We start from the raw sequence: 15,392 nt of genomic DNA, 5'->3' as shown, positions 1-15,392 counted from the left end.
TCACTACCAGTCGTTTAGAATAATCCTGTTTCTAGACAACGTTATCCTTATTCATATAATCACCTCTTCCGTCACTTCTTGTTAGTGCCGTAGAAGCGATTCCAATTCCCCTGGCCCCTGTGCACAGCACAGAGAACCCTGCCGTCCTCTCCCCTTCTCCGTTCTATCGGACAGTGCTCCCCTGCTATTCATAGGGTTTTCGTGGCCAATTTTGTCGGAAGTGGGTGGCCAGGTCCTTCTCTCTAGTCTGTTTTACTGTGGAAGCTCTGCTGAAACCTGTCCGCCATGGGCGACCCTGCTGGTATCTGAAATACCGGTCGCAGAGCTGTCAGCATGCCAGCAGCCCGCACCTGTCACAGTATGACAACCGACAGGTGGGTGGTGTGGTTCCCTGATCCACAAATGAACCGGGGCCATGGCGGTGAGAGCGCTGAATCTTAACCGCTGGCCCAGCAGGGCTAGCTCTTCTGCCCCTAAAATAGAAAAAGTTGTATTCAGGCCAGGGAAACTTTTGGATAAATCAATTAAGCGCCTTGGATCACTGTCGGCTTGACTGTACCAAAATTCGTAGTTATCCGAGGGGAAAAAAATGAAACGAAAAAGAAACCGGATAAGCATCACCAGCTCCCCTCACAACCACTGTCGCCAACGCCTCGGGCGTCAGAGTTTGCGCCAGAACGCACGCCAGGACGTCAACGGCTGGGCGGCCAACGTGCACGCATGCGTCCTCTGCCAGGGGAAAGTTTTTCTTGCGGCACCCGGAGGCAAGCCCTAAAGGGCGGAATAGTTGCAGCCGCAAGCAGGGGCTTCCGGCGGCGAGTAGCCGTGATTGGTGGAGCCTAGTAGAGGGGGCGGGGCACCGGGAAATTCGAATGGGACAGGCAGTCAAAAGAGAGAGCGGAATGGACGCGGAGGTTCCGGCGCAGCTGAGGCGACGCGGGATGGCGGCAGCGACCTCGGGTATGCGATGCCGGCCTGGCGGGGCGGGGCGACGAAGCCTGGAGCCTTGTAGGGTAATGCGTCGGAGTCTGCTTTGGACTCCGCGGGTGCGCGGAGGGGGAAGGTGGGAGTGGGGAGTCGCAAACTGGGCAGCCCACCTCGCTCTTTCCTTCTCACTGTTTCCTGCTGTCCGCGCGGATCAGTCGACCCGGGTTGAGACCCGGTTCCGGCACTAGTTTCGTTTGAGCCCAGCGCCCTTTTCCTCTGTGAGCTTCAGTGTTTTTGTAAAATGGGGACGATGTCCCGATCTCAGGAGATTACGTGAATAAGCGAGTGAAAGTGGCTAACGTTCTCACCGTAAGGACGAAAGGAAGGGAGCTGGACGCGCATTTAGGGGGAAGGGTTCTGTATATGACGTGTTTGGGTGCGGGGAGATCCCTGAGGGCTGTCGGAGGGCAGGCGGGGCTCAGCCGGGCTGCAGCTGGGTGTGAGTCCACAGCATAAGATGCGCTAAGACCCCAGAAAAAGGGAAATAAGGGACTGTTTCCGTTCACTCCAGCCGTGGAAGTCAGTGCTATGGTAGGGTTGGAAAGTCCGTGAGGACTCTCAGAATCTTGCGAGTCTTTGTTTACATATGCGTCTCCTCTCTGCCTGTAGACTGAATTCTGGTAGTGATTAGGTGGGCACCATAGTAGTTTATTTGAGTCCCTGTTTGTCAGGTTCTGTGGCAAAACAAAGCTATTTAGTAGAATGTCAAACACATATTGAGCCCTTGCTAGGTGCCGGGCACAGTTGCAAGCATTTATGGTGATTAATTAGTCTCAACGCGATGCTATGAGGTGGTTACTATTATTGTCCCCGTTTTACAGATGAGGAAACTGAGGCACGATGTGTTTAGTAACTAGCTCAAGGTTAACACAGCTAGTAAATATTGGGGTCTGAATTTGCACCCAGGCAGTCTGACTCTAGAGCCTCTGCTCTTAACTATTATGCCCAAGCACATCATATTCCTGCTGTCTGAGCCCAACCTCCCCTCATCCTTCCAAGACCCACTGTGTCTGGTACATAGCTAATATCGTAAAAATGCTTGAATGAATACTGTCCCTTCCCTACAAGAGCTTATAGTCTGTTTCCGTAGTCATATAAACATATAATATGAAAAGCAATGAGAGATATGTATGTCTGTGTATATACATCTATCTATATGCTATGAGAGTTAGAATCTGAAGTAAACCCTTGGGTATTCTGGGAGGACTTCATTAAGGAAGTGATATTTAAGGTGGGTTTCAAAGGTTGGATAAGAGTTTGCCAGGCCGTGGCAGGACGACAAGACTATTAAATGATTTCTTATTTATGATGTAAAGAGAGGTTAAAGTTGCTCTCTTTGGCTTAAATTCCTAGTCAATAAAAAAGAGTTAAGCTGAATGAAAATTGGGAATTGTGGGAGGGGGGAAATTAGAATAAGTAAGTGCTAGCCTTGTGCACCCTCAAAATTGCTTTTATGATGTAGTGTAAGCACTTGTTTATGTGTGCTTCTCCTTCCCTCCTCCCCTGGACTGAGCTTTGGGGCAAGAATGGCAGTGAGCCACTTTTATGATGAAAACAGGGAACGAACAAGCCCATGTTTTATGTTAGTTCATTCACCACATCTTAACCTGTTCAGCAAATACTCCTTGAGAGCCTACTCTCTGCCAGGCATTGGAGATACAAAGGGTAGCAGAAAAAGACTTATTGTCGCTGAGTTCACAGTCAGATGGAGAAGGCAGACAAATGTGCAGGTACAGTGGGGTGTGATGAGTGCTTAGATGGAGGAGCTAAAGAGAGCCATAGGTGCACCTAACAATGCCTTAGTGGGAGAGTAATTTTACAAGGGAAAGTTTTTTAGAGGAAGTAAGGTATAAGCGTTTACCTCAGTCACTTGGGGGGTAGGTGGGGTAAAGAAGATATTCCAGGGAGAGAGAATAGCATGTGCAAAGGCCCAAAGGTGTGAGAGAACTTGGTGTGTTGTAGGAATTGAAGGAAATTCATAATGGCTGAGAGCTTACAGTGCAAGGAAAGAAGTGGAGAGAGAATGATTGGAAGGGAGTGAGACTGGAGGCAGGGAGACCGGCTGGAAGACTGTTGAGATGATGACTTTGGCAAAGATTGTACAGTGGGAATGGAGAGAAGTGGACTCACTTAAAAAGGTAGAATTGACAGATGTTAATAAGTAACTGATGCGGGAAGTGAGAGAGAAGGTAGAGTTAAGGAAGACTCTCATTTTTGGAGTTGGTTCCATTCATTCTCGTTAGAGAGCATGGAAGGAAGATGAGGTTGCGAGAGATGGGGAAGGGTTCTGTTTAGGACAGGAGGAGTTTGAAGTACCTGACAGCCATGTCAGAGAAGATGTCAGGGCAGCAGCTGGGAATGTGGATCCAAAGTTCAGGAGAGAGCTGTGGTGTGGAGGTGTCGATTAGGAGTCATCAGCTTTAAGATAGTAATTGGAGCCAAGAGAGCAGGTGACCATGCCCATGAAATGAATCAGGGTAGCGGTACTTAACTAGGGGCAATTTTGTTCCCCATGGGGACATTTGTGATGTCTGGAGACATTTTTGGTTGTTACAGTTGGGTGGGGCTGAGGGGGGGTGCAGAATGCTACTGACGTGTTTAGTACATAGTGTGTGCTAAACATCCTACAATGTACAGGACAGCCCCACCACAAAGAATTATTCAGCCCAAAATGTTAATAGTGTCAAAATTGAGCAATTCTGGTCTAGAGAGAGGCTAGAAGGAGCCTAGAAAAACATTTAAGACTGGCAGAAACTAAGAAGGAGTGAAGAGAGAGCTAGTGGGTGGCAAGGGAAAAGTCTATTTCCCAAAGAAAAGCAGATCAAGGATGTTGAATACTGCTGGGAAGTCAAATAGGATGGGGACCAAGCATGTCTACTGGATTTAACAGTAAGGAGGTAATTGATGACCCTGCTGAGTGGTGAGGGCAAAAGTGAGTTGCTGCCTTGAGAAGTGAGTAGCAAAAGAGTGTAATAATAATAGCAACAGCTAACATTTACTGAGTCCTTGCTGTTGGCATTGTGCTAAACGTTGTATGTACATTATTCCTTTGACTCCTCACAATCTTATGAGGGTAGATACTGTAGTTATTTTTATAAAAAGAACCTGAGGCTTGAAGAGGTTAAGAAGCCTGCCCAAGATCACACAGCTAGTAGGTGGAACTTGTCTGACTCCAAGGCCCATGGAGATACAAAGATGAAGGGGCTGAGAAGGCCCGGGGTTTCGTTTAACGAACCCTAGAGTTAGACCTTCATTTGAAGCTCTGTCACTACCTGGCTGTTTACCAGGGGCAAATTAGCTAACCTCTCTATACTGAGGTTTCCTTGTTTGGAAAATGGGGGATGAATGTAAAATGAAACACACACTGAGCTTTTACCAAGTACCAATGCTGTTCTCAGCACTTTTACATGAATTACCTTGAATTACCTTATTTACTGCCTTAGCCCAACTAGTAGATATTTTTATTCCCATTTTACAGGTGTGGAAATTGAGGCACAGGAATAGAAAATCATTTCTCCAGATTATTTAGTTAGTTTTAAGTGGCAGAGCTGGGATTTGAACCCAGGCCATTTTACCTTGAATGATGAACCTACCTACTATGTGCTAGTTATTGTGATGGCATTTTATATGTTACTTCTTCTAATCCTCATTAAGCCTTTCCAAGGCCCATTCCACTCCACTTTAGAGACAAGGAAACAGGGCACATGAATGTTAAGCCACTTGCCCAAGGTCACAAGCTAGTAAGTGGTAGAGCTGGAATTGACATTCACCTGTGTCTGAGCAGAATCTACCCTCTTTCTAGGTCACCACAGACTTTCCCTTCCCCTTGAATTGATCACTAAGCTTCCTTAAGTGCTTCTGTTTCTGTCGTCTTTCTCTGTTCTCACAAAAAAATCTGAGAAAGATAGGCAAGGGAAAGGCTCCTGCACACATTTTTGACAAGTTGGTGAACATCTTTGCAACTTAGTTTTCTCATCTGCGCAGGTGCATCTGCAGGTTCCTATTTACTTGCTGCTGACTTTCAGGATTGCCATGAGGATCAAATGAAAACTAGATGTCCAAGTGCTTTGTAAACCAGAAAGTGAGAAATAGTGTTACCAGCTTCACGTGTCAGATGAAGCAACAGAAGCCCAGTTCTTGAAATAGGCCATCTGCTTATGAGTATGCCCCATGTATGTGTAAGATTCTTTCCAGGGGTAGTCTGCCCACCTTTTTGTCTTGATGTTTTTGTGTTGGCCTCTTGCCTTATATGAGGTCTATGACTCCCAACAACCAGCTGCTACCACCAGCACAAAAGGAATCAGAGCTACCAAGAACTTCCCCAGTTGGTATATAATAGGGAGGCAATATGGCATCCTCATTAAAAGCAGATTTTTGGAGGTGAAGAGATCTAGGTTTGAATTCGGCTGTTAGCTGTGAGCCACAGTATGGTATCCCCCAATGTAAAATAAAGAAGTACCCTCCTCATAACATATTTTTCAGCTCATTCAGTCCTCATAGAAATAAAGACGCTTTTTTTTTAGTTTTATCTTGTGTTTTCTGATGATAAAAATAATTCATAACCTTTTTTCTTTTTCCAAATGACTTAGATTTAATTATCAGAAGCAAACTAAACAGAAAGCTTACAATAGAGAAGGATTGCATGTCTGCCTTTTGCAAACTGAGCAAGGACAAAAAGAGACTAGAGGCTGCCTCTCAACCTTACTCCTGCCAAACAGGGACATCCATGGTGGTGTTGTTGTTGTTTTTAATGCAAACATTACAACATTATAGAACTAGTTAACATAGAAAATAAACCCACATAATACCCCATCAAGAGAAGACCATTGTTAACAGTTTAGAGAGTGTGTGTGTGTATGTAGGCATACACATGTAAGTATATATTGTAAACCCTAGGTAGGAAATAGAGGCACAGAAAAGTAAGGCAGTTGATTGACTGGTTTTGGGTGGGGGCAAATGTCAACTGTTTTAATGTTTAGAACAACCCCGCAGGATGTGGTCTACGAACACCTTGGCAATTCAAAGTGTGTCCCACCAGCAGCATCTGGGAGATTGTTAGAAATGCAGAATCTCATGCATCACCCCAAGGACTGATGCCAAATCTGCATTTTGACAAGATCTTCCAGGTTATTTGTGTACACATTACAATCTACACCACACTGGACCTACTTATCAAGCAGGGAAGGAACTGAGGCCAAGCGTGGGGACACCCACAGTACAGCCAGGGTGGAAAGACCTTCCCCAAAAGGAGCTGTGGCCCCTGGCCCTCCCAATGATATCCCTAGGACCCCAGCCTCCAGGCCATTTTCCCTGCCTCTCTGTCAAGGTTATGGAGGTCTCTAGTCTATAAGATGCTGGGGATTTATTCTGTTTATAGGCTCTGCTTATTCCTCCTTTGAAGAGCAAAAAGATAAAATGTAGGTTATGATACAAGATAAAGTAATGGCCCCATGTATAAAATATCCTGGTGCTCAGAAGAGCTACTGCACCTCTATGAGCCATTTCATTTGGTAAAAAAGGACTAATAGAACCTACATCTCAGGGACGCCATGAAGATTAAAGTATGCCTGGCATGAGTCAGTGCTTAATAAATGTTAATGCTTGCGAAGTACACGATGTGGTTTACAGTCCCTGACCTGTATATAATCTCTCTCCTTCAACTCCCGCTGTACTCCTTGTGAGACCATGTATTGGATTCATCTTTTTCTTCCGTCTTGCCCTTCTCTGCTCACCCTAACTAACAGAACACACACCAGTCCTGCCCCACCAGTTCTCCAGGGAAGCTACGCTTTCACACCTCCATGCTTTTGCACATGACTGGAATGCTTGGCAAGCTCCTATTCATCCTTCAGAGCTCAGCTACATCAAGTACCTCCTCCTCCAAGACTCCTACCCCTACCTCTCAGCAAATCTGGTCCCTGCTTCCTCTGTGCTTTCACCATACTTCATGCCTAAAACTTCTCTTCTCTCCTTCAGGAGCTGGTCGCTGTCGGCTAAGCAAGGTGGGAGCTGGCCGGCGCCCACCTCCAGCTCGAGTAAGGGTGGCTGTACGACTGCGACCATTTGTGGATGGAACAGCTGGAGAAAATGATACCCCCTGTGTACGGGGCCTGGACAGCTGTTCTCTAGAGATTGCCAACTGGAGGAACCACCAGGAGACTCTTAAATACCAGTAAGGTTCAGGCCACTCTTCCCTCCCATCCCTGTGACACTAGGGATCACCTAGGCCTGCTCACACTATCAGTTGCCCAGATGGTTTCTCAGACCTGCCTCTTCAGGATCCTTGCTCCTTCCTTAGTACAGCTTTGTTCCTCACAGCTTCATTTGTTCATTCAGGAAATGTTCACGGGTGCCCATTGTGATGGGTCCTCTGTAGGATACTGTGGGAAAAGACTGGAAGCTAAATCAGACACATTACTACTGTTCACAGTCTTGTGGGGGAAATAGGCACAAAGAGGAGAAGGAGCAGCAAAGGTGAGCAGGAGAGCCCCAGCTAGGGTCTTGGGGAGGGGTGGGAAGGGTTGGAGGTACATAGACCAGCCAGCCAACATAGGCTGCAGCTGGGTGGTATCAGAGAAGACCACCCAGATACTCACAAGGACAGCTACTTTAAAATCCCAGTGGAGGGGCTGGCCCCGTGGCCGAGTGGTTAAGTTCACGCGCTCCGCTGCAGGCGGCCCAGTGTTTCGTTGGTTCAAATCTTGGGTGCGGACATGGCACTGCTCATCGAACCACGCTGAGGCAGTGTCCCACATTCCACAACTAGAAGGACCCACAACGAAGAATATACAACTATGTACCAGGGGGCTTTGGGGAGAAAAAAGGAAAAAAAAACAAAATCTAAAAAAAAAAAAAATCCCAGTGGAGATTTAAAGTTCAGACTCCTTGGCCTGTCATTGTAGGCAAGGGACTGGCAAACTACAGCCTGCAGGTCAAATCTGACCAGGAGACTTTTTGTAAATAAAGCTTTATTGGAACACAACCATGGTTGTTTAGTTACATATTGTCTATGGCTGCTTTCCGACTACAATGGCAGAGTCGAGTAGTTGTGAAAGGAACCATATGGTCCACAAAGCCTAAAATATTTACTGTCTGGCTCTTTACAGAAAAAGTTTGCCAACCCCATTTTAGGCCCCTGACAGTTTGGCTTTAGTTTCTTTCCAGCCTCATACCCCTAACACATGCTATACTCTACTTATACTAATCCCTGCTGTGGCCTCAGCCACAGCTTCTTGACCAGAGTGCAACGAATGGACTATAGGTGTGATGAGTCTCACCTAGTCATAAGCAGTATCCTCTATTTATTCCATTATGGTGTACAAATACTACTTTCTATATATACTGTGATGTGAAAAAGATTGGGAAGCTCTGCCCTTTCATACCATGTCTTGTCTATGTGCTATTTTTGATACTTAGAATAGCTTTCTCTTCTCTCTTGGGCAAAATCTTCCTTCCTCAAGAAGAATTAGCTACACCTTCTAGTGTGTTCTCATCTTCATTTCCTGAATCACAGCAAAGTATGAATATCTATCTATCCCACTAGACTGCAGAACTCCCAGGAGCAGGGACATTAGATCATTTCCATATTCCTAACACCAGTATAGGGACTGGGATGGATGGTGTTGAGTGGGTGCTTTCTAAGGTCTTTGTGCAAGAAAAGGGATAGAGACTCTTTTAAATCTGAGGCCAGTATTATCCTCTAGGTCTAGGTGAGAATGGAACGCTCCACTAATTTCCTCTTTTCTTCCTGCCTACAGGTTTGATGCATTCTATGGGGAGAGGAGCTCTCAGCAGGACATCTATGCAGGATCTGTGCAGCCCATCCTAAGGCACTTGCTGGAAGGGCAGAATGCCAGCGTGCTTGCCTATGGGCCCACAGGGGCAGGTGAGGGAGCCAGATAGGGAACAGCTATGAGTCAGAAAGGGCTAGGGTGTGGGGAGGAAAATCTCACAGCTCTCTCCACTCTTTCCCCAGGGAAGACGCACACAATGCTGGGCAGCCCAGAGCAACCTGGAGTGATTCCCAGGGCTCTCATGGATCTCCTACAGCTCACAAGGGAGGAGGGTGCTGAGGGCCGGCCATGGGCCCTCTCTGTCACTATGTCCTACTTAGAGATCTACCAGGAAAAGGTGAGACCCTGCTCTGATTGGAAAGGGAAGAGAAAAAGGGTCAAAATAAGACCCAGCTCTAGAACATGAAGCTCTGCTCTAGCAAGGAGGTACGACCTGGAATGACAAAGTTTGGGGTAGCAGATGGTAAAACTTGTGAGATTCCATCAGAGAAAAAGAGACTGATCCCCAAGAAGTAAACAGCCTGTGTCTGGGGAATTGGCTCTACCTCTCACTGCTCAAACAGGTATTAGATCTCTTGGATCCTGCATCAGGAGACCTGGTGATCCGAGAAGACTGTCGAGGAAACATCCTGATTCCAGGCCTCACGCAGAAGCCCATCACTAGCTTTGCTGATTTTGAGCGGCACTTCCTGCCAGCCAGTCAAAATCGGACTGTAGGTGCCACCCGGCTCAACCAGCGCTCCTCCCGCAGTCATGCTGTGCTCCTGGTTAAGGTGAGGCCCACTGACAGGGGTGAGGACCTTAAAAGCCTCTACAGCCTGAGCTAAGCCTGAGGCCCTTGCTCTTTACTCCCAGGTGGATCAGCGGGAACGTTTGGCCCCATTTCGCCAGCGGGAGGGGAAACTCTACCTGATTGACTTGGCTGGCTCAGAGGACAACCGGCGAACAGGCAACAAGGGCCTGCGGCTGAAGGAGAGTGGAGCCATCAACACCTCCCTCTTTGTACTGGGCAAAGTGGTAGATGCACTGAACCAGGGTCTCCCTCGTGTGCCTTACCGGGACAGCAAGCTCACTCGCCTGTTGCAGGTCGGGCCGCCCATCTCAGGGAAAAGGGGCTGGAGAAGGAGGTTCTCAGGCCTGCTGCGGGGTTGGGGAATAGCAGTCAAGTAATGGGAGGGCGGGCTTCTGACTCACCCACCCTGCCCAATTCCCATGCCTTAGGACTCTCTGGGTGGCTCAGCCCACAGCATCCTCATTGCCAACATTGCCCCTGAGAGACGCTTCTACCTAGACACAGTCTCTGCGCTCAACTTTGCTGCCAGGTCCAAGGAGGTGATCAACCGGCCTTTTACTAATGAGAGCCTGCAGCTTCATGGTGAGGACTGGGGTTGGCAGGAGTGGAAAGGCCAGATCTGGACAATTGAGGAATTGGCTGGATCCACCAAGCATCAGCACAGAGGCTGACCACCACCCCCATCTTCCCCTAGTCTTGGCATCTGTTAAACTGTCTCAGAAAGAACTGCTAGGCCCATCAGAAGCAAAGAGAGCCCGAGGCCCTGAGGAAGAAGAGATTGGGAGTCCTGAGCCCCCAGCAGCTCCAGCCTCTGCCTCCCAGAAACTCAGGTGAGCAGAGGGGGAGGGGTCTTGGGCATATTTCCTTTCCTGTTGTGTCTGGGTTGGGTGCAAAGCAGCAGCAGGTTTAGCCCGGAAGATCCTTGAGCTGCCAACTTGTTCTTCTCCCATTCACCCAAAATTCTGCTCTCTTGAATTCACTGAAGTGCTAAGATCAATTTCTGTCCTCAGTGCTGCTGCCTGGGGCCCTAAGGAGGTCTCCTCCTAGAGCTTCTAGTCCCCTCCCTTTCCATTTTCCAACCTCTTTAGGCAGCAAAACCTCACATTTGGGGGAATCTGTTTCAAGGACAAGCACTTTTGCTTCTGGCTCAAGGAATAATCTGGATCAGGTCTTTCAGGTACAGAGGATAAGAACAAGGCAATGGAGACAAGAGATGAAGAAATGTCTTGCTGAGATCCCTCAGCCTGTGTTAGAGTCAACCTCTCCATGACTCTCCAAGGAGCTGGTTGCTGTCCTAACTTTGCCCTGCTTCTACCCTCAGTCCAAACAAAGCCTCTCTACACTAAGTCCCTTCTGTGTGTGTGTCCTCCCTTCTCCAGCTCTGACAGCCCCACCTCATGGCCCAGGACGCACTACTCCTCAGGTCACGCCTGTTAAGCAGTCCTGCTTTCTGTGTCTAACCATGATTCTCCAAGGAGCCAGTTGCAGTTTTAACTTTGCCCTGTTTCTACTCTGAGCCCCCCAAAAGCCTCTCTACACTGTATAAGTCCTAAGACTGCTGAACAGAGGTGACCTGAGAAGGCCAAGGATTAGTGCACACTCTGCCCCAGGGGGCTGTTATAGTTGAGGAAGGATGGCATACACAAAAGGTGCTTGCTCACTCACAACCTCATCTCTCAATTTTGTCTTTCTCAAGTCACTTTTCAGCAGTCCCCTTTCCTCTGTGTACAAACTCAGAAACACCTGCACATCTGTATTACACGTGAACAGGCAAGGTTTCTGCCTGATTGGCACCCTGGGTAAGCTCAGAGATGGGGCACATCAGACCTACTTAGACCCTGTCGTTAGGGGGCTCATGTTTCAGAAGGGGATATTTCCTACAGGAACATCAGTATATGATGCAAGGTAGATATTACAGAGTGCAATAAGGAAGGAGGAGCTTCTTGTTCTGTGAGAGCCAGGAAGGAAGAAACGACTTCTAGTGTTCACCCATATTTTCTGATCCTGCTCTTCCTAGGCACTTGCGCACGAAGAACAGGGCAGTCTCTGTCCTTGAGGAACGAGTTCACAGTGTAGGAAAAAAGATAACACAGTCAAGCTGGGTATCATGGGAAAGGTGGCATCAAACTGACTTTGAATGATAATTGAGATCAGATGTGAGAGAAAAAATTCCAGACAGAAGGAACAAAATTTAGGCATCATGCTTAGATTAAGTCCCGGACTCTGCTTGAATAGGCCTTTGCTGCTGCCCACAGGAGAAAGGCTTGGCACTTGAGGCCTTCAGTGGCTTTCAAAACCCTCCTGAAGATGACTGCCTCTGTGCACCTTTCCCCAGCTGCTCCTCCAAATGGACAGGCACACAGCCCTTGCTATCACCTTATCAAGGTCTCTTACTTTTCATTAGTAAGTACCTCCAGCAGAGCAATGTCTTAGATCCTGAATACCTGGAACGCAGGTGTTTACTAAATGCTTGTTCTCATCTGATTTCCTGGCATCCCTGAGAGGTTACTTGGGCAAGTAGTGATCGATCCCCATTCACCTGATGAAGACACTGCATCCAGAGAGTCTGGATGACGTGCTCATAGTTGCCCAGAAAGTTAACACTAGGGTTTTGGAACCACAGAATATACCACATTAAGGCATGATGAGGGGAATCCTGCTGCTGGAGAGGGTGATGAGAGAAGAGGTAGATAGGGAGTAACCTCTTTGCTCAGCCCCCTACAGAAGCTAAGTAGCATGGACCCAGCCATGCTGGAGCGCCTCCTAAGCTTGGACCGCCTGCTGGGTTCCCAGGGGAGCCAGGGGACCCCTCTGCTGAGCACCCCAAGGCGAGAGCGGATGGTACTCATGAAGACAGTGGAGGAGAAGAATTTGGAGATTGAGGTAAGTGTTGAGGGTGTGGGGGCTGGGATTCCTACCGGCCTTGAGAAGCAATCCGAGGATCTTCAGATAGGGAAGGGCACTGAAAGGCTGGATCAGATCCAGTTTTCATCCCACCCCGGAAACCCTCAGTTCTCCAGCTCCTGCTTCAATGTCCTTAACATGGCTGAACTTTGAAAAATAATTGAGATCACATGTAAGAAGAAAATATTCTAGGTAAAAGGAACAAATGCAAGACACTGCCATTTCCTGAAACATGGCTCAAGTTAACTTAGGAATCTGCTTGAACAGTCCTTCCCTTCAGTGTTTCACAAAGTGGCTTATTCCACCTCTGGGCAGCTCTGATCATTAGAAAACCCTTTATTATATTGGGCTCCAATTATCTCCTGGTAGCTTCTCCCATTGGTCCTCGCCCTGCCCTCTAGGGCGAGGCACACTGCCTGCACACTCAATTTCCTAATTCATTGCCCTTCAAGCTGACCTAGAATTGGCTCTGGGTCACATTTCCTGATCCTTTCCAACAGAGGCTTAAGATGAAGCAAAAAGAACTGGAAGCCAAGGTGCTAGCCCAGGAGGCTACGGACCCAAAGGAGAAAGAGAACTGCTCTCCCATAATGCTCCGACCCCTTGGCCGCCGCACAGTCACGGTGGCTAAGCCCCTCAAAAAGGCTGTGGTGATGCCCCTACAACTGAGTAAGTTTGGCTCTGGGGGTCAGGAGGGCCCAGATAACAGATCTCAGAAAGGAGGTGTTAGAAGCAGCTGTCCTCATGTCACTCGTGTCCTCCCACCATAGGCCAGCCCGAAGGAGGGGTGAGGAGGATCTGAAATAGAGCTGGGTGTTCTGCTCTCAGGCATTTAGTACAATGGGGTAGACTGACAAGAGCATGAATGATTATCATGCAAGACCAACTGAGATTACTTGCAAATACACTATAAGAAAGGTCATGGAAACACAACAAAAGAAGAGGTTAACTTGGGGTGGAGGGGAACTGGGGAATCAAAAACGGGAGAACCATGTGGCTACCAGGGTGGGTGACTCGAGTTCACGATTCTTGCTTTCAGTTCAAGAGCAGGCAGCATCCCCAAATGCCGAGATCCATATCCTGAAGAGGAAAGGCGGGAAGAGAAAGGTGAGAGTAGTTGGAGGCTTAGGCTACACCTAGAGCCTAGAAGTAAGGGGTAGTGAGCTCTAGTGGGAAGAGCACTGGCCGTGGAGTTACACAACCTGTCAGAACACTTATTAGCTATTTACATTTATTAACTCATATGATCTTCACAGCAACTCTGCTGCCACTCTATCACAAGTTGGATAAAATGAGAGTCAGCCCAGTGAGTGACCAGAGGGAAAGGTTTCTGTGCAACTTGACAGGAGGGAGAGACAGGCTAGGGAGGGCGGGAGGTAGCTGCTGTTCGGCTCCTATCCTTGGCAGAGGAGTCCAAAGCAGTTTGCTGCCACGGGCAGAACAGCAAACTCTGCTGTTTCTGTCACTCACCTCCCCCTGCCTCATAGCTGGAGTCCTTGGATGCCTCAGAGTCGGAGGAGAAGGCTAACGACTGCTGGGAGCTACAGATCAGCCCAGAGCTACTGACCCAGGGGCGCCAAAAAATCTTAGATCTGCTGAACAAAGGCTCAGCCCGGGATCTGCGCAGCCTGCAACGCATTGGCCAAAAGAAGGCGCAGCTCATCGTGGGCTGGAGGGAGCTCCACGGCCCCTTCAGCCAGGTAATGGCCCAGGGAGGGCAGCCCCGGAATGGAGTGGGCCCTGGGGGGAGGGAGAGCCTGGCACGCCCTAGACCCCTTCCCCATCGCTGCCCTCCTGCCAGGTGGAAGACCTGGGACGCGTGGAGGGCATGTCCGGGAAACACATGGAGTCCTTCCTGAAGGTGAGCTCGGGCTGGGCCCCGGCCCCCTCCTCCCCAGCCTGCGCCCGCCCCGGCTCTAACGCTGCTCTCCCTTCCCTCCTGTGTTGCAGGCGAACATCCTGGGTCTCGCTGCGGGCCTGCGCTGCCACCCCTCCTGACCGCGGCTCCTCTCCTCTTTTTTAAAATCCTTGTATAACCGCTTGTTGTGTAAATACAGTTTTTACTCCGGTGCTTCAGCCTGATTTTTGGGACTGTGGGGGCAGGGCCGGGGGTATAATTGCCCTTGGGTGGACGACTAACACCCTCAGCCAAGTTCTTTGGGCGCCATCTTTGGGAAAACATGAAGCCGCCCCGGACTGTAAATAAAACGCAGGAGCCGGGAGTGGGAAAGGACGGTGGCCGAAAGGAAACAAAAAGCCAATGCGAAAGCAAGATAATGACGACCGTTAGGCGGGCGCGCGCTTAGAGTTTAGCCCCGCCCCATCTGTACCCCCAGCGCGCGCTCCCCAATTCTCCCGCTCAGCAACGACAGCGGTTTTGTGCGCGTGCGCGCGAAATAACGGCCGCTGGCGGAGGGAGGAGGGGGGTGGAATCTTTGAAGGGGGGGAAGAGCGAAGCCGCCCTGTCTCCCGCGCGCCCACCACCTGCGCCATCGTCAGCCAATCAGCGGCCGTCTCGGGGGTCTCGCGCTTGGGGCGACTCGGGCTGCTGGGTGGCTTCCCCGTCCCTCCTCCCGCCAGAGTTCCTCTCGTGCCTCCCCCCTCCCGCTGGCCGTGCGCGAGCTCGCGCTCGCGCCCGCTCCAGCCTCTTGTGTGTCCTCGCGCCCCCCGCCCGCCCTCCCCGCGCGCAGTGTGCTCCGCTCCCCCCACCCTCCTCCTCCTTCCCCCCTCCCGCCCGTCCTGCGCGCCTCCTCCCTGGGTTCCCCCTCCCCCACTGCCGCCTCCACCTCCTCCCGCCCCAGGGCGAGCGCGAGCTACCTCCCTCCCTCCCTCCGCCATGGATCCCGGCAACTGGAGCAGCTTCATCTTCCAGGTAACAACCCCCTCCCCCGCCCCCACCCCCCTTCCCACCCCCC

The 15,392-nt window shown here is 49.6% G+C and overlaps 1 protein-coding gene across 1 annotated transcript; it reads left to right on the top strand.

Annotated features, from left to right (window-relative positions):
• Positions 1 to 799: 799 nt before the first annotated feature.
• On the top strand, positions 800 to 14,548 carry KIF22 (kinesin family member 22). The gene is made up of 14 exons (XM_046667586.1): positions 800 to 960; positions 6,964 to 7,159; positions 8,745 to 8,872; positions 8,963 to 9,117; positions 9,344 to 9,553; positions 9,636 to 9,866; positions 10,002 to 10,155; positions 10,268 to 10,403; positions 12,288 to 12,456; positions 12,978 to 13,146; positions 13,517 to 13,584; positions 13,965 to 14,177; positions 14,279 to 14,338; positions 14,428 to 14,548. The coding sequence occupies exons 1-14, from the start codon at positions 873 to 875 to the stop codon at positions 14,473 to 14,475; spliced, it is 2,025 nt and encodes a 674-aa protein (XP_046523542.1). The 5' UTR covers positions 800 to 872; the 3' UTR covers positions 14,476 to 14,548.
• Positions 14,549 to 15,392: the final 844 nt, after the last annotated feature.

Source organism: Equus quagga, chromosome 7 (genome assembly GCF_021613505.1).
Source record: "Equus quagga isolate Etosha38 chromosome 7, UCLA_HA_Equagga_1.0, whole genome shotgun sequence".
NCBI classification, from domain to species: Eukaryota; Metazoa; Chordata; class Mammalia; order Perissodactyla; family Equidae; genus Equus; species Equus quagga.
This window is presented reverse-complemented; position numbering and strand designations above follow the sequence as displayed.